General features: G+C 42.6%; 2 protein-coding genes and 1 pseudogene across 4 annotated transcripts; 1 reads left to right on the forward strand and 2 right to left on the reverse strand.

The window, feature by feature from the left end:
• Positions 1 to 613: 613 nt before the first annotated feature.
• LOC142999130 (B-cell receptor CD22-like) lies at positions 614 to 7,310 on the reverse strand. 3 transcript variants are annotated; one of them, XM_076148565.1, is made up of 14 exons: positions 6,936 to 7,310; positions 6,336 to 6,410; positions 5,843 to 6,232; positions 5,135 to 5,386; positions 4,690 to 4,950; positions 4,188 to 4,463; positions 3,509 to 3,787; positions 3,127 to 3,396; positions 2,559 to 2,825; positions 2,210 to 2,291; positions 2,049 to 2,121; positions 1,733 to 1,866; positions 1,459 to 1,531; positions 614 to 1,040 (listed from the first exon to the last, which is right to left on the reverse strand). In XM_076148565.1, the coding sequence occupies exons 2-14, from the start codon at positions 6,382 to 6,384 to the stop codon at positions 858 to 860; spliced, it is 2,589 nt and encodes an 862-aa protein (XP_076004680.1). In that variant the 5' UTR covers positions 6,385 to 6,410; positions 6,936 to 7,310; the 3' UTR covers positions 614 to 857. The 3 variants fall into 3 exon arrangements, with proteins under 3 accessions (XP_076004680.1, XP_076004681.1, XP_076004682.1); XM_076148566.1 differs by lacking the exon at positions 4,188 to 4,463 and having other exon boundaries at positions 6,936 to 7,309; XM_076148567.1 differs by lacking the exons at positions 4,188 to 4,463; positions 4,690 to 4,950 and having other exon boundaries at positions 6,936 to 7,308.
• On the forward strand, positions 6,706 to 13,309 carry LOC142999042 (myelin-associated glycoprotein-like; annotated as a pseudogene).
• A 1,362-nt stretch (positions 13,310 to 14,671) lies between these two features.
• On the reverse strand, positions 14,672 to 20,108 carry LOC142999134 (B-cell receptor CD22-like). Its single transcript, XM_076148571.1, has 11 exons — positions 19,820 to 20,108; positions 18,909 to 19,184; positions 18,230 to 18,508; positions 17,848 to 18,117; positions 17,280 to 17,546; positions 16,922 to 17,003; positions 16,765 to 16,837; positions 16,452 to 16,588; positions 16,134 to 16,265; positions 15,967 to 16,039; positions 14,672 to 15,563 (listed from the first exon to the last, which is right to left on the reverse strand). Exons 2-11 carry the CDS (start codon positions 18,973 to 18,975, stop codon positions 15,351 to 15,353), a joined length of 1,593 nt encoding a protein of 530 aa, XP_076004686.1. The 5' UTR covers positions 18,976 to 19,184; positions 19,820 to 20,108; the 3' UTR covers positions 14,672 to 15,350.
• Positions 20,109 to 20,310: the final 202 nt, after the last annotated feature.

Genomic DNA, 20,310 nt, shown 5'->3' on the forward strand with positions numbered 1-20,310 from the left:
GCTGACCACAGAGTACTTGTACACTCTTAACTAATATTAAGCGGGTTATTTTTTAACACAAATTGACTGACTTAAACATAACTGAATAATGGATTTAACCAATAACTAAATCATAGACTTTAGCTAATTTTAGTTCCGTTTCAATGAGGGACATTAACCCACCAAACCAGACTTTAGCTGAATTGGCTCCTTTTAGAAATTTATTAAGGGCGATATTGCTGTATCACAGATCAATACTGTCATTTATCAGTCAGTCAGTTATGATGGAATTCAAAAAGAAGAGACATTTTGTTATATTTTATGTATTTTTCTTTATTTAAGTGCAATATTTTTTTTTATTATTAATGTTTTCATTTTCGGGAAATAAATGTAAAATATAAAGCCCTCTAGTATGTTTTATTTTGTTAAAACTATTTAAAAAAAAAATATGTTGGTGTTCGTCCAAAAAAAATTCATACATATTACAATTTCAATTATCTTTTCATTTTTTTATTTACTGCACATTAATGATTCATAAAGCCACAAACACATATGAGCTAAAGCTGTGAGATCCTATAGTTATGGTGCTGTTTTATATAGATATACATTGTTTTGTGTTTTTTTCAGTACATACAAACATATAGTAAAATATAATATAGTATAAAGTATAAAAACTAGTACATATCTCAATCTGAATAATTGAGTCGTGAATTGGGATTCAGCTCACTTTCGTCCCATCGTCACTTTCTACTGCACGTTAATGAGTCATGTAGCTGTATACACATATGAGCTCAAGCTGGGAGATAATGGAGATAAATATATTATAGTAATATATACTTTATGTACGTTCAGATGTTGACCCGAGTGTACTGCGTCTATTACTCTTCATCATCGTCGTCTCTGTTTCCTCTGTCAGTACTCGGCTTTGCCCTGAACATCACTTGTGAGAAGTTGACGTCCACTTCTTCTTCGCTGGTGTCCGTTTCATTGTTGTACTCTGGAGTCTTGGCAGCTCGGGCTCCTCTGAGGTTCTCGTAGCCCTCCTTTTGTGTTTGTTCCGCCTAGGAGGATTGTAGAGATTATTCAGCAGATTGATGTGCCTCAAGAGAAAGAATTGATTAGCTGTTAGTCTAAATAGTAACATAACGTCACAGCTGTTCAGATACTTGGATACAACACTGCTTAGAACAGGATGGCAACCTGACTTCAACAATTTAGGCACATTTGTTTTGATGTCTTTACAAGCAGTAGGTACCATCGACTTTAAGACCAATTGCTGTTTTTGTACTCAAGTGTACAGTTCCTTCCTTCCTGACACCAGATGTGGACTTTGCGGTACGTCTAACTGTACTTTTCAAGGTATACGCTTGCTTATGGATTTCTTTTCTGACTAAATTGTACCTGATACTATACAACCTCATTCCAAAGGTGTAATCCTGCTGTGACACTGGTAAAGAATGGGATTCACTGGTCACTGACCTTATTACGAGGTTTCGGCTTGGACACATTGGCGTACACAACGTCCTCACACTCTTTTGGAGTCTGTGCATTCCTTAAAAAAAAAAAAATAATAATATTGTGAAAGTGGCGATGCAGGCATTTCTTTCCGATTCTGTCCTTACATATAAAACGTTTTTCTTTTTTACCTCTGCTTGACTGCAAAGTGTTGGGAAGTGTACTTGACATCATCATTCTCTGTGTCTCCATACTGCTGTCTGATTGGCTGTCCTTGTGTGTGGTGCTGTGGTCTTACGTTTTGTCTGCTTGAGGTCTGCAGGGTCGGGGCTGAGGGCCGCATGGCTTTTCTGGCAGAAGATCATCTCTGATTCTGAAGGGCTCCGTCCTGCCAGATTCACTCAGATTTCCTCCAGGGCGACCCTGCGAACCCTGAATGGGTTAACACACACACACACACACACACACACACACACACACACACACACACACACACACACACACACACACACACACACACACACACACACACACACACACACACACACACAAGCTCCATGTTGTTGTTTTCTACTTAACGCAATTATTAGCCATTGGTCTGAAAATGTGTTTACCAAAAAGCCAGAGTATCTGCAGCAGGGTTGTGGGTTCAGACGTCCTTGTTGAATTGATTTGTTTCTCCTGCGCCTGAACAGATTAGCAGACATTTCACTGATTCAGCTCCTGTTTGAATTGTTTTAAGTTCAAAGTCATTTTCTTTTCTTTTTTTCCATACCTGTACACAAGACAAATGGATGTAACCACAAGCAGACCAATAAGGGTCATAATGATGGCGGGTAGAGCCTGTACAAATCCTCCTGTGGACAGAGAAAGAAAAGAAAGACAAGAAGAAAGAGAGAAATCATAATATGTCAATAATATGTGACTCCAGAGGACTAATCACCCGGACAATCACAGACCTTTGCTGTGTGATATGGAGCTATACAAAATTTGGTCTGCATGATCATTTAAATGCAACATCTATGCTGGCTGGCCTATATGACAATGTTCTAACTTTTTAATCCAATAGTCCCAAACTGACCTGCATGATCAAAGTGGTAGAGTGAAGCTTTGAATGCACTCACGGTGAAGAAACAGCTGGACTCTCTCAGAGCGCTTCTGGCCCAGTCGATTTGTCGAGATGCAGTAGTAACTTCCCGGCTCGTCTGAGCGGATTGTTTGGTTCTGATGGACCGACACCAACTGGTCCTCGCTTTCACCTTCCGTAACTCTGTACCAATGATAACTGCTGACCGGGGGGAAGCTGTGACTGCTGCAGCTCAGAGTCACTGACTCCGTCCCGTCCGGCTCTGTGTTTGTGCTCTTCATGATCTCTGTGTGTTTAGGAGAATCTAAGCAGGAAGAAATGAGGACAAATGGACTTCATACAAAATGATTTGACTTGAAATGCTGCTTTATGAGAGGAATTTTCAAAGTTGCACAATTTATTAACATCAAAAACAGCACATGTACAGATTTCCATCTTATTTCCATTCATGGATCTCTTTTGATCTTTGCCAAGCTTTCATTAAAAAGAAGATGATCATGGTCGTGTGTATCAGACAGGAGTTAAACTGAAATCTCATCATTTTGTAGTAAACACTGACTGTATCAACGTTCATGATCTCTATTTATCCACATTTTCATACTCACACTGAACTTTGACCTCTTCCTGCTGTGATTTCTCACTTCCTAAGTCATTGGTGGCTGTGCAGCTGTACAGCCCACCGTCAGACAGACTGACTGATGAGATAACAAAGGTGTTTCCCCTCCAGACGGTTTCATCTTTCCCACCACTCGTCTTGGTCCAGGTGACTGAAGTCTTAGATGGGTTGGACTCAGAGCTGCATTCCAGACGGAGCTTTTGGTTTTCTTTCACGTTGAGACCAGGCTGAGCTTTCACCTTGACGTTTTTGGGACGATCTGCATGTAGCAGACATAAGTTGCAAGATAAAGTACATGAAGATCATTTAGACTGGGTCTGACAGGAATGACTAGATTAATAACTGATATTTAAACGAAGAAGATCACTCACATTTCACCACAAGCTCCTGTTTAGTGCTCGTGCTCGAACCTTCACTGTTGATGGCGTCACAAGTGTAAACGCCTGCTTCAGCTGAAGTTGCATTAAAAGTGTGATGGAGTTCATTGGGAGGGAAATCACTGGAACGAGCAACTGTAACACGGTGCAGATTGTAGGAGTGTATCAGGGTAAGAGTGGACGGTGGGAAGCTCTCCACAGTGCAGACGACTGTGATGAGCTGCACCTCTGTGACCTCAGTAACCATAGTGAGCTTCAGTGTGGTTGGTGGATCTGTGGAGAGGAAGAAGGTGTGCAGGTCATTACCAGCCTCTTATCATTTGTGTTAGAAGATGCCTTCATACAGTTTTCTTATTTCTACGATAACATCCTCATAAAACAACGTGCAAAATATGAACAATAAATTACAGCAGAATCAAACCTGAGATGGATTTGATTCTATTACATTTACATTGCAAGTTGCAGCCTTGTGACTCCTCATAGTGTGTGGATGCTTTCAGTTCACAAGCACATCTTGTTATTTGGCTACATTTTCAATTTGATTGTTTTATGTATTACAGTAAAATGATGAATGGCTTGCATACACCAGCTCAATGTAATGATTTATATAAATGTACTTTACTACCTAGTTTACTTGAATCTACCTCAGAGAGGAAGTCATGCAAATACTTACAAAGAACTTTAATAAGCAAAGGTTCACTTTTCTCTCCTGTGTTTATGCTGTTGGTGGCTCTGCACGTGTAATTTCCATCATGTCTCCTTTCCACAGGGGACAACCACAGTGTGGAGTGGGTATAGGAGTCTAACTGCTCTTGTGTATTGTTGTAGTACCAAGAGTATCTGTGGGCTGCAGGATATGCATCAGCATTACAGACCAGTCCAACACGGCCCCCAAGTTGCACTCTGGGGTTTGATCCTTCAGTGGAAATGTGAGATTTTCTTGGGCCGTCTGGGGAAAAGGAAGCGAAAAAAGGATTCAGCACATTTTCAGTGATAATGCAGCAAAACTACTGCTCAACACTTGGAGGCCAAGCTGGTTTCCTCTGACCTGCAGTGTGAAGCTGCTTTCAGCACTGCTGGGATTTTTGGAAGTCAGACCCTCCAATTACACCCCTCACATTTTTATGACACAATCTAAAGAAGATGCCGACGGGACTGTGAGACGTGAAACTCACATTGAACTTTAATTTGCAGCGGCTGTGATCTTCCAGTACCAACCCGGTTAGTTGCTTCACATGTGTAGGAGCCGCTGTCCTCTGGCTTGATGTTGTCAACAGAAAGTGTCTGCGTCCAACCAATAGATTCCAAATTTTTTAAGAAACGGTATGAGTGGGGTTCTGGGTTGCTTCTCTTCACATGACACTCTAATGTAACTCTATCGCCTTCTTTAAGAGCAGAGGTCAATGGAGTCGTCTGTATTTCCACATCGGGACGATCTGAGAAGGAAGATTTTAATGTTACTCCAGTTATTATTATTAATTTATCCACAGTGCTAATTATCTAAGAGGTATATGAATGACATAAGAAAGAGGGTTACAGCTGTAATGATTAGGAATTTCATAGAAACACGATAAGCATAAATAATTAATTTGTTTGTTGTTAACAAACAGAAGTTCTTACATTTCACATCAACAGTGAGTGGGTTTGATTCATCTACCCTCCAAGTGTTTGTAGCTTTACACTTGTATGTTCCACTCTGTGAAGCTCTGATTGATGGGATTCTCCACACTGGTAAATGATACACTTCCTGATCATCCTTATACCAGCTCAGAGTGGGATTACTGTACCAACTGGTGGAGCAAGTGAGAGTTACAGTTTGTCCCTCGGTGATGTCACTCGAGCTTATTTTAGCCCGCGTGTGTTCGGGCGCGTCTGAGTCAACAGAGAAGAGGAAGTGAACACAAGTGAGAACAGGCTCATTTGCATATAGACGCAATTCAAGTGCAAAGAAATGAAGGTAGAGTGTAAAACACTTGTTCAGTGGTTCTCAAACTGTGATATTCATCCTGACAGTGGCAATTGGTGCGCCACCTATTGGTATGGAAGGTGACAGGAAATGTGTCCTGAGAATATTTTCAATGTAAAATCTACAATTATGGCAAATTAGTGACAAATAAGTTCTATAGGTTTAACTTTTATTCCATTGAAGAATTGTGTTGTGTTCAGTTGTGTCCTGTATACACACACGCTAATAAGCTTCTTATTATTTTCAGTACATCTGTCTGTTCCAGCTTTATATTTAAATGTTTGCACATTTTGTGAAATATTTTTCGAGGTACATTTAAATGGTCTAAATGTTAAAATGTTAAAAAAGATTCATAAACTTGCCTTCAACTGAGAGGAACAAGGTGGTTGGCAACCACTTGTACGTTCCTTTAATATATCGTAACATGTATTCTCCACTGTCTGTTGCCTTCAGGCTACAAATCCTGATGTTGCATTTGGATGAATCCTTGAGCTTCCAGCTTGTAGGGCCGAGGTACGTCACTCTGTCTGTAAAGTCTGAGCTGACAGTCGGGTCTGATGGGTCTTTACTGTAAATGATGGTGCCTGTAAAATGTGAACCATTCCATACTGGATCCTTTATCCAAAACAACTGTGCATTGTCAGACTCAAAATGGCGTGTGATTGTACATCTAATTTCAATACATGACCCCGTTTTGCCTGTTATACTTCTGTCCTCTATTCTGATGGGGGGGATGAAAGACTGAGAGCAACCTGTAGTAATGAAAACACAAACGGATCAGTCAGATGCAGTAACTAAGCACCACTAAAATAAATCACATAGTAATTCAGACAGAAGAGTGAAAAGTCTACTTACTTATTGTTAGGCTGAAAGCCACCAACCAGCTGATTGTCCAAACATTCATTTTAGGAATTATATGTAAACCTGCAGCTGGAGATTTAAACACAAATGTTGTATTAGTGTATACATGCAGGTATTTACATCATAATCATCATATTACTTCTACCTGCAGAGACGTATGACTGTGATGGTGTTGTGTTCATTTCTTTATGTCGTGCAGCAAACTGATGCTCTGCTGTCAGCTGAGCTCTTTTCTGATTGGGAGATTTATTTACCTTTAAATATCTTTTTTGAGATAGAAATGTTTCTACAGTGTTTATCTTACTCTTTTCTGCTTCACCAGTCATGCATTTAAAGCAAACACATCACACACACACACCCTGAGATGTCTAAAGAACTGTCTAGAACTGTGTCCCTGACAGTAAACAAGCATTTGTTTTGTGTATTTGACCCCATCACTAAATTCAAATGTTATATTCTACAAATGTATCTCTGTTTTTTAAGGCTCCATCAGCACATGCATAGATATGGTAAAACTCCACAACTTTAGCTTGATTACACAACTTTCTAACACGGAATATTAACATTTTATCTCAGAAAACATCTCAGTCTGACCTCAGAGACGACATCTGTGTAGTCTGCAGCGCTACGTTTTTAACTCATTAGGGTTTTTCATGGAGGTAGAAAACAGCTTTTTCCTTCTCTTCCCGATGTGGTATGTCCAACGCCTCGGCTCCTGTCTTCCTTTCCAGGCTCGCAAGGAGAAGAAGCTGCTCGCCGACTGGTCCAACGTCAGCGGCTCGGCCCCTTGCGTGATGTCGCCCCCGCCTCTGAGCGTCCACAGGCCCCCTCAGGTACGCAGCTGGTCACCGCCAGACACAGGGCCACGTTCCTGAAGGTGACGGCAGTGACACAGACTCTTTTAAAACGTCTGTGTCTGTTTCAGCCCAAGTGTCTTTGGGCGCATCTGAGTCAACAGAGAAGAGGAAGTGAACAGAAGTGAGAACAAGCCCATTTGTTGTTGCTCATTTCTCATTTCAACAAACTCTTTCCCTCTGCAGTGGGCCTTATCAACAAGGCCCGGGTCCTCCACTGACCTCACAACAAACCCCTACACATTCACTTTATTTTACTTTACTTACAGTATTCAATTTAGTTAATTTATCACAATAAACCCCTGCACCTTTTTTTCAACACTTTACTAAACAGTACTCATTTAGCTAATTCATTTCATTTAGTGTATTTTTTTTTTTTTAATTCCCAAGCTGCTGTTCTTATATGTTGTTTTAAATGTTGTTTTGTGTTGTCTCTTTATGTTATTTGTACACACTAAGGACCACAGCAAATTCCTCTTAAGTGTTAACTTAACTGGCGATTAAAGCGATTCTGATTCTGATTCTGATACAGACGCAATTCAAGTGCAAAGAAATGAAGTTAGAGTGTAGAACATTTGTTCAGTGGGGACTCGATGGATCCTGTGTGATGATCCCCTGCAGGTTCACATTGCCCTCACAATTGGATTCGCTCCTTGACGATTCGTGTAAAGCCATTTGGAAGAGAGGATACTGGAGCCCAAGAAGACAGGTCTTTGATTCCAGCCTGACTGGAGAAGAGACAAACTCAAACATTGTACAAGGACACCTAAGAGGGAATTTGCGCAAGAAGGATTGTACCACCATCTTCTACAACCTTCCATTTTCCCACGATGAATATTATGAATTCAGACTTCACTGTAACAACCCAAACACAAGGTTCAACTTCCAAACACCTGTCTTAATCCAAATGCAAGGTCTTTGTCGTCTCACGTTGTTCAGTTCTTCTCAGTTCTCTTACACACAAACAATTTTCTTAACAGTTCTTCATCGTTTCACGCCTCAGAATCCCTGCCGGGGCCTTCCATAACTCCATCCAGTCTGGAGGTAGAGTCGGGTTCTCCGGTGCGGCTGACCTGCTCTGCCGTAGCTCCCTGTCCCATTCTACTTCCAGCCCTCACATGGACGCCCAGTTTAGGTGACACTGAGGATGAAGTGGGTACTGGAGTTGTGACCTCTGTTATGAACTTCACAGCTTCTTACCGTCACAACCGGCAGAAGATCTCCTGTGCTGCTCTCTACAAGTGACAAGGAGGCAACAGCGACCTCTCGTATGGAAGCAACCTGACCATCAGCATTCTTTGTGAGTTTGTCGGTTTGATCTCAACCCACTTCAGCACTGCTTGCTGGAGGATTTTGCACTACGATCATCGACATGCCAAACAAGGACATTTCTGTGTGCCTGGAAGATATATTTTCTCTTAATAACTGTACTTCCCTATTGAAAGAAGAATCATTTCTTCTTCCTCACTGTAGCATTTATTCTTGCGATTACAAGAATCTGTATCTTCAGCTGACACTTCACACGTCTATTTAGATCTATAAAAGGAACTGCTATAGGGGACTTTGAATACAGGACGAAGTACGAAGTAAAGAATGGGGTTTCTACGTCCTGTTTTCACTTCACATTTCCGCATTTACACAACTTGTGTTTAGAAAAAAGGGATTTTTGGGGGTTTTAGAGCGACATAACGCTTTCATTTTGACTGGGAGCTGTTTTGTGAACAGTTTTAACGATACACACGACAAACAATATGATATGGTTTAGATCAAAGAAGAAACCAAAAGAAGAAACATGACCTTTAGGAAGATCTTCAAAATGCTCTTCCAGATCCACCAAAAGACACCTCAGTGAGTGACCCTGGTCCAGTACAAGAAGGCAGCTGGATGGTTCTGACCTGCAGCGCAGACGCAAACCCATCTGTGAGCAGCTACACCTGGTATAAAGTGGATGGAGATCAGGTCACAGCGGTGGGTTCAAAGTATTGGCTTGTAACCAAAGCTTCAGATGAGCAATTTTACTGCATGACCAGCAACAGAATTGGGAACCAGAGCTCACCGGTCACCCAGATAGACGTACGATGCGAGTAAGAAGGACCACACTAATAGATACCACACGCTAAACTGTCCCACAACTCATGCTGGTGTTTCTGTCTGCTCTCAAGTTCCACCCAAGGAGACTTCAGTCATCGTAGAGCCAGCCAGTCCTGTGCTGGAGGGTACTTCAGTGTCTCTGACCTGTAGCAGCCACGCAAACCCAAACGTGACACCACAGAGTCCGGGTCCACCTTGGTCTTAACCCTAGCCGACCCGAGCCACACTGGAGGCTACAGGTGCAAGGCAACAAATCAGCTCGGAGGACAAACATCACCAACAGTTCTACTTGACGTTCAATGTGAGTTCATCTAACACGACAAGCAACAAAGCCCAGAACAAAAACAAACATCCGCAGAAACAACTGTTCTCTTTCTCTCAGATCCCCCGAAAAACACCTGGGTGCTGGTGGACCCCTCTGGTCCACTGCTCGCCGGTACTTCTGTGAATCTGACCTGCAGAACCGCCGCAAACCCAGCAGCAGAGAACTTCACCTGGTACAGAGCGGACACAGAGAAGGAGGAGATGGTTGGGTTAGAGGGCAACTTCACGTTTATGGTAACCAAGCTGTCAGTCATCTGATTATCAGACTTAGTTTTTGTCAGAACACAGTTTATCTCTATGTAAATGGCCTTGCTAGATGCTGCGCCAGCTATCCAAACAGCTAAACACGGAACAAGAAGAAACTCCAAAAGACGGATGGTTTGTTGAATTTACTTCAGCAGCTTCCTCATTTCCATTCCTTCTTATCCTTATTTTGTGAAACTGTGACAACAACCAGGAAATATACATTACAATAAGTTGCATATACACTGCTCAAAAAAATTAAAGGGAACACTTAAACAACACATCTTAGATCTCATTTAATGAAATACTGCAGTTGTAAATCGTTATTCAATACACAGTAGAGTGCGTTGAGAACAAAATAACATAAAAATGATCAACGTTAATCAAAATTATCATCCCAGGGAGGTCTGGATTCAGAACCATACTCAAATAAAAGTGGAAAATCACATTGCAGGCTGCTCCAACGTCAGCGAAAATTCCTCCAGACAACTCAAAATGACGCTCAGTAGCGTGTGTGGCCTCCACGTGCCTGTATGACCTCCCTACAGCGCCTGGGCATGCTTCTGATGAGGCGGCGGATGTTCTCCTGAGGGATCGCCTCCCTGACTTGGATTAAAGCATCAGTCAACTCCTGGACAGTCTGTGGTGCAACGTGGCGTTGGTGGATGGAACGAGACATGATGTCCCAGATGTGCTCAATTGGATTCAGGTCTGGGGAACAGGCAGGCCAGTCCATAGCATTAATGCCTTCATCATGGAGGAACTGGTGACACACTAAAGCCACATGAGGCCTGGCATTGTCATGCATTAAAAGGAAACCAGGGCCCACTGCACCAGCATATGGTCTCACAATGGGTCTGAGGATCTCATCGCGGTACCTAATGGCAGTCAGGGAACCTCTGGCTAGCACAGGGAGGGCTGTGCGGCCATTCAAAGAAATGGCTCCCCACACCATTACTGACCCACCACCAAACCGGTCATGCTGGAGGATGTTGCAGGCAGCATAACGTTCTCCACGGCGTCTCCAGACTCTGTCACGTCTGTCACATGTGCTCAGTGTGAACCTGCTCTCATCTGTAAAGAGCACAGGGCGCCACTGGCGAATCTGCCAATATTGGTGTTCTCTGGCAAATGCCGATCGCCGTGCACCGTGTCGTGCTGTAAGAACGGGCCCCACTAGTGGACGTCGGGCCCTCATACCACCCTCGTGGAGTCTGTTCCTGACAGTTTGAGCGGAAACATGCACATCAGTGGCCCGCTGGAGGTCATTTTGCAGGGCTCTGGCAGTGCTCCTCCTGTTCCTTCTTGCACAGAGGAGGTAGCGGTCCTGCTGCTGGCTTGTTGCCCTCCTACGGCCCCCTCCACGTCTCCTGGTGTAGTGGCCTGTCTCCTGGTATCTCCTCCATGCTCTGGACACTGTGCTGACAGACACAGCAAACCTTCTTGCCACAGCTCGCATTGATGTGCCATCGTGGATGAGCTGCACAACCTGGGCAACTTCTGTTGGTTGTAGACACCGCCTCATGCTACCTCCAGGGCTGAGAACACTTACCAAATTCAAAAGTGACCAAGACAATAGCCAGAAATGACGAGAACAGAGTAATGGTTTGTGGTCACCACCTGCTGAACCACTCCTTTATAGGGGTAGTCTTGCTAATTGCCTCTCATTTCCACCTGTTGTCCGTTTCATTCGCACAACAACAGGTGAAATTGATTCACAATTAGTGTTGCTTCCTAACTGGACTGGTTGATTTCACACGTGTGATACACTTGGAGTTACATTGTGTTGTTTAAGTGTTCTATTGAAGAATCGTTCTGATATTCTTCTGCGTGTTCGTTTGTGGTGAATCAAGAGGAAAAGATGAGGCAAAGATGAACTGGAATCTTCAGGAGAGCTTTACTGGAATAAGACCTTGGACAGCGCTGGTTCCAACTCTGGCATGCACCAAAGAAGGACAATCAAATATCTCCGTGCTGCCCTATTTATCCCGCATATACAGGGCATTTACATAATATTCTAATTCACTGATGACAATGTAGTTTAACTGTTATCTATTGGTCAGCCAGCTTCAAGAGGGGCAGCGCTAAGATTCAAATCTGAGGGATGAACAGATGTCTGTGGGGGAAAGTAGAATTCTCTTTGTGTAAATTAAAGAACTATAGTATAGTGTAATTAGCCCTTTGATCTGAAGAAGCTCCCCCTGACTGCCCGTCTATGCGAACCCCCTCTCTTCCCTCTTCCTGACCACAGATGTTTGAAGCTTCGATGAAGTGATACAGTGACCTCTTCACCTATTGGCAGATATGTGTTATCTAGCCCTCCTGGAGAGAGAGAGAGACGCTGTAAATGCTTGTGTGTATTACTCCAGACTTTCCCGGGGCCAGCCATTTGGTTACTAGACTATATTAACCTCAGTTACTGCATTTACTTATATGTGTGTTGACATTATTTGTTATATTCCAACAGTTCCCTTTATTTTTTTGAGCAGTGTAGATTAATAAATTGCAAGTAGCTCAAACGATAAATCACGGCAGTTAACATGGCGATTAGCAGCGGAAATTAGCATACGAAAAGCGGACTAATTAACATAACAATAAAGCGCTAAAAACATGCAAACGTACACCAGGTAAGTACAAAAGTAACATCACAGATTACTTAGCATGTAATACTTACTGACAATGCTTTAACAAACACCAAAGGGAGAAAAACCAGGAGCGAAGAGCGGCCATGTACCTCGGTAAGATCGTGACAACGTATTTCCTGTTTAGCGAACTTTCTTCTACTATTACAAAAGAATCTTAAATTAAAGCGACCACTAGATGGCGTATTTCAGCAATGTATTAACATGAAATGTTCAAAAACAGTAACATAACACTCTACATTATCTCGAGTGTTTTAGAAATGGTAAAGCGGCCCGAGAACGTACAGAAGTATAGAATCATTCAAACAAACCTTACATGTGTCCATAAATTTAGATCGACAAGGTTTCTAAGTTAAAAAGGATTTGATGGATTGGACAACCTTCGATATCCAGTTCAGAATTTTCAGGGTTTCATTCCAAACGCTCTAAAAATTCACAGTTCTACGAATTATTGGACGTCCAGGTGTCCACAAGCAGCCCCTCGTACTTTTGATAGTAGAAGGATACTGTTGACACGAGTTTGTCAGTCTCGGTCCTTATATACAGTAGGTATAACTCAAACACATGTTCTTCTCCCCTCAGTTGCTGCGGAGGTGCTGCCCTCCTCCGGCTGCGTCAGACTTTCATCTGAGATCCGCTGCACCTGTGACAGTCACGGACACCCGCCACCCTCCCTGGACTGGCAAGTGGCTAGGGGGCTTGGCAATAGCTTCTCTGACCTCCTGACCACAGAGGAGCCTTTAGGGAGCGTGGGCACGAGGAGCGTCATCACCTTCAGCCAAGTGGATGAAGAGGCACTGTCTTTCGTCTGCCTCAGCATCAACTCACTGGGCTCTGATAGGTTGATGCTGAATGTGTCTGTGAGAGACCTTCAGACAGGTGGAGAAGTCTGCACTTTCTTACCGTTTCTCTTGCATCATCTGTTCCTTCTTGGTGTCACCATGTTTGTATTGTTGGGATCTTTCAGAGCTCCACACCATGTCCATAGTGATTGATTCTGCTCTGGGAGCTCTGGTGCTGCTGCTGGTGCTGCAGCTGTTCATTCACAGGTGAGAAACAAACTCAATGACACCAGGGTGGATGGTTCAATTCCAGGCTCCTCTTAATTTCGTGTGAACATTTAGTATCCTGGCGATAGATGAGCATGAACACAAACATTTGTAACTACATACCTCCGCCAAGGCAGCGTTTTCCTCAAATTTATGATTCTGTCTCTCGACAATCAGATACCATGTCAGGGTAAAAAGTTATTGACAAAGTGTATTCTTTGGAGTTATAGCGCCACCATCAGGTCGAGTTATATTGAATTCTTTACCTAAGTAGCAAACACTTTTTGAGGAATGAGCCGCGTCCTGGGAAGCTACTTTTGGTCGGTTCAGCTCAGACATTCTGCATGTAAACTTTGCTGTCGTCTTCCCACAAATGATCCAAAATTGTAAGACGAGGTACAACAAATCTTTGTTGGATTTTGTTCAGGAAGACCCAAAGAATCCACAATTTAGATTCTATGACTTAAAAGTTGTGGGCCACAATGTAAAAGTGGTTATTACAGCCAGAATGTAATGGGTTCTTCTGTGTGTGTGTGTGTGTGTGTGTGTGTCTGTGTGTCTGTGTGTCACCCAAACCCTTAGTGGAGGTAAATATGGTCGTCAATTCAGAGTGTTTTTCTTTTGCTTACAGGAAGAGGAGATGCTGCCACGCACCTGACAAGTGGTTGGTGGACTCCTCACACGTTTTGGAAGCTGATGGGGTGAGTGTGTGTGTCCAGAAACACGTATGTTTGATACAGGTGTACAAAATAGAAACATTTGTGTGCGTGTTGCTGACAAGCATCAAATAACAAAATCAGAATCATCACTTTAAACTCATAGTTAGTTAGTTATGTTGCCATTTGATGTATTGTACCAAAGTTAGCATTATGCTTTTTATCTGCAGAACCCTTGGCAGCTCAAATATTTTTAAGTAAAGAAAAGAAAATAAGAAATTAAAGGAATGATTATAAATCCTGGATGTGTTTTGTTCAGTCCAGCTTAGTTTTACTGAGCTTAACATATCGTTACTTAGTTTAGTGCAAAGACTGCAACAAAATCTGGATGGAGACAGTATGGAGACAAAACAGCGTTAAGTTAGGCTAAACGTCATCCACACTTCGAAACTTGAAATGTTGGACTGTGATTTTAAAGCAGGAGATTCTCTAAGCCAGCCGTTCTCAAACTGTGGTACGTGAACCACCAGTGGTACGCGGGCTCACTGTACTGGTATGCGGAGGAATCAAATAAAAATATCTGAACCATGAGATAATTGAAATGCGACGTAAAATAAGTTTAGCCTTTCATAAATGTTTGCACACGGCACACTACTAACCTTACCGATAGAAGCGCTGGTGAACAAAGAGATGGTACACATAATGTGTGGCGAGAAGGTCGCCAAACAGTTCAACTTGGTGCCACTTTCAAATTACACAGTGTCGCGGAGAAGCCATGGCAGATGACGTTAGGTAAACACTAACACTTCATTTTTTCATTTACTGCACATTAATGATTCATAAAGCCATAAACACATATGAGCTAAAGCTGTGAGATCCTATAGCTATGGTGCTGTTTTATATATACATACATTTATTTTCTTCATTCGTTTTGTGTTTTTTTTATCAGTACATACAAACATGTAGAACATAAAAACCAGCACATATCTGAATTGAATAATTGAGTCGTGAATTGGGATTCAGCTCACTTTCGTCCCATCTGTCACTTTCGACTGCACGTTAAGGAGTCATGTAGCTGTATACACATATGAGCTCAAGCTGGGAGATAATAGAGATAAATATATTGTAGTAATTTATACTCTATGTACGTTCAGATGTTGACCCGAGTGTACTGCGTCTCTTCCTCGTCATCATCACCGTCTCCGTTCCCTCTGTCAGGACTCGGCTTTGCCCTGAACATCACTTGTGAGTAGTTGACGTCCACTTCTTCTTCGCTGGTGTCCGTTTCATTGTTGTACTCTGGAGTCTTGGCAGCTCGGGCTCCTCTGGGGTTCTCGTAGTCCTCCTTTTGTGTTTGTTCTGCCTAAGAGGATTGTAGAGATTATTCAGCAGATTGATGTGCCTCAAAAGAAAGTATTAGTTAGTCTAAATAGTAACATAACGTCACAGCTGTTTAGATACTTGGATACAACACTGCTTAGAACAGGATGGCAACCTGACCTCAACAATTTAGGCACATTTGTTTTGATGTCTTAACAAGCAGTAGGTACCATCGACTTTAAGACCAATTGCTGTTTTTGTACTCAAGTGTACAGTTCCTTCCTTCCTGACACCAGATGTGGACTTTGCGGTACGTCTAACTGTACTTTTCAAGGTATACGCTTGGTTATGGATTTCTTTTCTGACTAAATTGTACCTGATACTATACAACCTCATTCCAAAGGTGTAATCCTGCTGTGACAGAATGGGATTCACTGGTCACTGACCTTATTACGAGGTTTCGGCTTGGACACTTTGGCGTACACAACGTCCTCACACTCTTTTGGAATCTGTGCATTCCTTAAAAAAACCAAACAAATATTGTGAAAGTGGCAATGCAGTCATTTCTTTCCAGTTCCGTCCTAACATATAAAACATCTTTATTTTTTTTTACCTGCACTTGACCCCAAAGTGTAGGGAGGCGTACTTGACATCATCATCCTCTGTGTCTCCATACTGCTGTCTGATTGGCTGTCCTGGTGGCAAATTCACAGTAGAGTAAATGGCGTTGACATTGGAGGCAGACCTGTGGAAAAATAATGGAAAAAATGTTGAATCTTGATTATATTTGGCTTTCCTGCTCTTACAGAATAAACAAATTCCCTGATCATATCTGCGGTTTATGATGTGTCTGAAGGTATTTTCCCTTTGCCCTCTGCCCCACAATGATTCTTCTGTCCTGGGGGGTCAGTGTGTGGTGCTGCGGTCTTACGGTTTGTCTGCTTGACGTCTGCAGGGTCCGGGCTGAGGGCCGCATAGATGTTCTGGCAGAAGATCATCTCTGCTTCTGAAGGGTTCCGTCCTGCCAGATTCACTCAGATTTCCTCCAGGGGTGCCGCCCTGCGAACCCTGAATGGGCACACACACACACACACACACACACACACACACACACACACACACACACACACACACACACACACACACACACACACACACACACACACACACACACACACACAAGCTCCATGTTGTTGTTTTCTACTAAACGCAATTATTAGCCATTGGTCTGAAAATGTGTTTACCAAAAAGCCAAAGTATCTGCAGCAGGGTTGTGGGTTCAGACGTCCTTGTTGAATTGATTTGTTTCTCCTGCGCCTGAACAGATTAGCAGACAATTCACTGATTCAGCTACTGTTTGAATTGTTTTAAGTTCAAAGTCACATTCGTTTTTTTTCATACCTGTACACAAGACAAATGGATGAAACCACAAGCAGAGCGATAAGGGTCATAATGATGGCGGGTAGAGCCTGTATAAATCCTCCTGTGGACAGAGAAAGAAAAGAAAGACAAGAAGAGAGAGAGAAATCATAATATGTCAATAATATCTCGCTCTGACTCCAGTGGTGGACTAAGCACCCGGACAATCACAGACCTTTGCTGTGTGATATGGAGCTATACAAAATTTGGTCTGCATGATCATTTAAATGCAACATCTATGCTGGCTGGCCTATATGACAATGTTCTTACTTTTTAATCCAATAGTCCCAAACTGACCTGCATGATCAAAGTGGTAGAGTGAAGCTTTGAATGCACTCACGGTGAAGAAACAGCTGGACTCTCTCAGAGCGCTTCTGGCCCAGTCGATTTGTCGAGATGCAGTAGTAACTTCCCGGCTCGTCTGAGCGGATTGTTTGGTTCTGATGGACCGACACCAACTGGTCCTCGCTTTCACCTTCCGTAACTCTGTACCAATGATAACTGCTGACCGGGGGGAAGCTGTGACTGCTGCAGCTCAGAGTCACTGACTCCGTCCCGTCCGGCTCTGTGTTTGTGCTCTTCATGATCTCTGTGTGTTTAGGAGAATCTAAGCAGGAAGAAATGAGGACAAATGGACTTCATACAAAATGATTTGACTTGAAATGCTGCTTTATGAGAGGAATTTTCAAAGTTGCACAATTTATTAACATCAAAAACAGCACATGTACAGATTTCCATCTTATTTCCATTCATGGATCTCTTTTGATCTTTGCCAAGCTTTCATTAAAAAGAAGATGATCATGGTCGTGTGTATCAGACAGAAGTTAAACTGAAATCTCATCATTTTGTAGTAAACACTGACTGTATCAACGTTCATGATCTCTATTTATCCACATTTTCATACTCACACTGAACTTTGACCTCTTCCTGCTGTGATTTCTCACTTCCTAAGTCATTGGTGGCTGTGCAGCTGTACAGCCCACCGTCAGACAGACTGACTGACGAGATAGCAAAGGTGTTTCCCCTCCCGACGGTTTCATCTTTCCCACCACTCGTCTTGGTCCAGGTGACTGAAGTGTTAGATGGGTTGGACTCAGAGCTGCAGTCCAGACGGAGTGTTTGGTTTTCTTTCACGTTGAGACCAGGCTGAGCTTTCACCTTGACGTTTTTGGGACGATCTGCATGTAGCAGACATAAGTTGCAAGATAAAGTACATGAAGATCATTTAGACTGGGTCTGACAGGAATGACTAGATTAATAACTGATATTTAAACGAAGAAGATCACTCACATTTCACCACAAGCTCCTGTTTAGTGCTTGTGCTCGAACCTTCACTGTTGATGGCGTCACAAGTGTAAACGCCTGCTTCAGCTGAAGTTGCATTAAAAGTGTGATGGAGTTCATTGGGAGGGAAATCACTGGAACGAGCAACTGTAACACGGTGCAGATTGTAGGAGTGTATCAGGGTAAGAGTGGACGGTGGGAAGCTCTCCACAGTGCAGACGACTGTGATGAGCTGCACCTCTGTGACCTCAGTAACCATAGTGAGCTTCAGTGTGGTTGGTGGATCTGTGGAGAGGAAGAAGGTGTGCAGGTCATTACCAGCCTCTTATCATTTGTGTTAGAAGATGCCTTCATACAGTTTTCTTATTTCTACGATAACATCCTCATAAAACAACGTGCAAAATATGAACAATAAATTACAGCAGAATCAAACCTGAGATGGATTTGATTCTATTACATTTACATTGCAAGTTGCAGCCTTGTGACTCCTCATAGTGTGTGGATGCTTTCAGTTCACAAGCACATCTTGTTATTTGGCTACATTTTCAATTTGATTGTTTTATGTATTACAGTAAAATGATGAATGGCTTGCATACACCAGCTCAATGTAATGATTTATATAAATGTACTTTACTACCTAGTTTACTTTAATCTACCTCAGAGAGGAAGTAATGCAAATACTTACAAAGAACTTTAATAAGCAAAGGTTCACTTTTCTCTCCTGTGTTTATGCTGTTGGTGGCCTCGCACATGTAATTTCCATCATGTCTCCTTTCCACAGGGGACAACCACCGTGTGGAGTGGGTATAGGAGTCTAACTGCTCTTGTGTATTGTTGTAGTACCAAGAGTATCTGTGGGCTGCAGGATATGCATCAGCGTTACAGACCAGTTCAACACTGCCCCCAAGTTTCACTCTGGGGTTTGATCCTTCAGTGGAAATGTGAGATTTTCTTGGGCCGTCTGGGGAAAAGGAAGCGAAAAAAGGATTCAGCACATTTTCAGTGATAATGCAGCAAAACTACTGCTCTACACTTGGAGGCCAAGCTGGTTTCCTCTGACCTGCAGTGTGAAGCTGCTTTCAGCACTGCTGGGATTTTTGGAAGTCAGACCCTCCAATTACACCCCTCACATTTTTATGACACAATCTAAAGAAGATGCCGACGGGACTGTGAGACGTGAAACTCACATTGAACCCGGTTAGTTGCTTCACATGTGTAGGAGCCGCTGTCCTCTAGCTTGATTTTGTCAACAGAAAGTGTCTGCGTCCAACCAATACGTTGCCAATTTTTTAAGAAACGGTATGAGTGGGGTTCTGGGTTGCTTCTCTTCACATGACACTCTAATGTAACTCTATCGCCTTCTTTAAGAGCAGAGGTCAATGGAGTGGTCTGTATTTCCACATCGGGACGATCTGAGAAGGAAGATTTTAATGTTACTCCAGTTATTATTATTAATTTATCCACAGTGCTAATTATCTAAGAGGTATATGAATTACATAAGAAAGAGGGTTACAGCTGTAATGATTAGGAATTTCATAGAAACACGATAAGCATAAATAATTCATTTGTTTGTTGTTAACAAACAGAAGTTCTTACATTTCACATCAACAGTGAGTGGGTTTGATTCATCTACCCTCCAAGTGTTTGTAGCTTTACACCTGTATGTTCCACTGTGTGAAGCTCTGATTGATGGGATTCTCCACACTGGTGGTTGATACACTTCCTGATCATCCTTATACCAGCTCAGAGTGGGATAACTGTACCAACTGGTGGAGCAAGTGAGAGTTACAGTTTGTCCCTCGGTGATGTCACTCGAGCTTATTTTAGCCCGCGTGTGTTTGGGCACGTCTGAGTCAACAGAGAAGAGGAAGTGAACACAAGTGAGAACAGGCTCATTTGAATATAGACGCAATTCAAGTGCAAAGAAATGAAGGTAGAGTGTAAAACACTTGTTCAGTGGTTCTCAAACTGTGATATTCATCCTGACAGTGGCAATTGGTGCGCCACCTATTGGTATGAAAGGTGACAGGAAATGTGTCCTGAGAATATTTTCAATGTAAAATCTACAATTATGGCAAATTAGTGAC

The sequence above is a fragment of the Genypterus blacodes genome, unplaced genomic scaffold (assembly GCF_046128005.1).
Source record: "Genypterus blacodes isolate CSIRO-AG114 ecotype Tasmania unplaced genomic scaffold, CSIRO-AGI_Gbla_v1 ptg000040l_1, whole genome shotgun sequence".
Lineage (NCBI taxonomy): Eukaryota > Metazoa > Chordata > Actinopteri > Ophidiiformes > Ophidiidae > Genypterus > Genypterus blacodes.

Excerpts from the sequence above, each read along its gene's own strand:
- LOC142999130 (XM_076148565.1), bottom strand. The coding sequence starts at position 6,384 with ATGAATGTTTGGACAATCAGCTGGTTGGTGGCTTTCAGCCTAACAATA. Across the intron at positions 4,951-5,134 it reads ACTCACTGTTGATGTGAAAT|ATCGTCCCGATGTGGAAATA; the intron begins GTAAGAACTTCT and ends CTTCCTTCTCAG. Across the intron at positions 1,041-1,458 it reads AGCCGAAACCTCGTAATAAG|GCGGAACAAACACAAAAGGA; the intron begins GTCAGTGACCAG and ends CAATCCTCCTAG.
- LOC142999134 (XM_076148571.1), bottom strand. The coding sequence starts at position 18,975 with ATGTGCGAGGCCACCAACAGCATAAACACAGGAGAGAAAAGTGAACCT. Across the intron at positions 18,118-18,229 it reads ACAGGAGCTTGTGGTGAAAT|ATCGTCCCAAAAACGTCAAG; the intron begins GTGAGTGATCTT and ends TGCTACATGCAG. Across the intron at positions 16,838-16,921 it reads TCCATTTGTCTTGTGTACAG|GCGCAGGAGAAACAAATCAA; the intron begins GTATGAAAAAAA and ends TAATCTGTTCAG.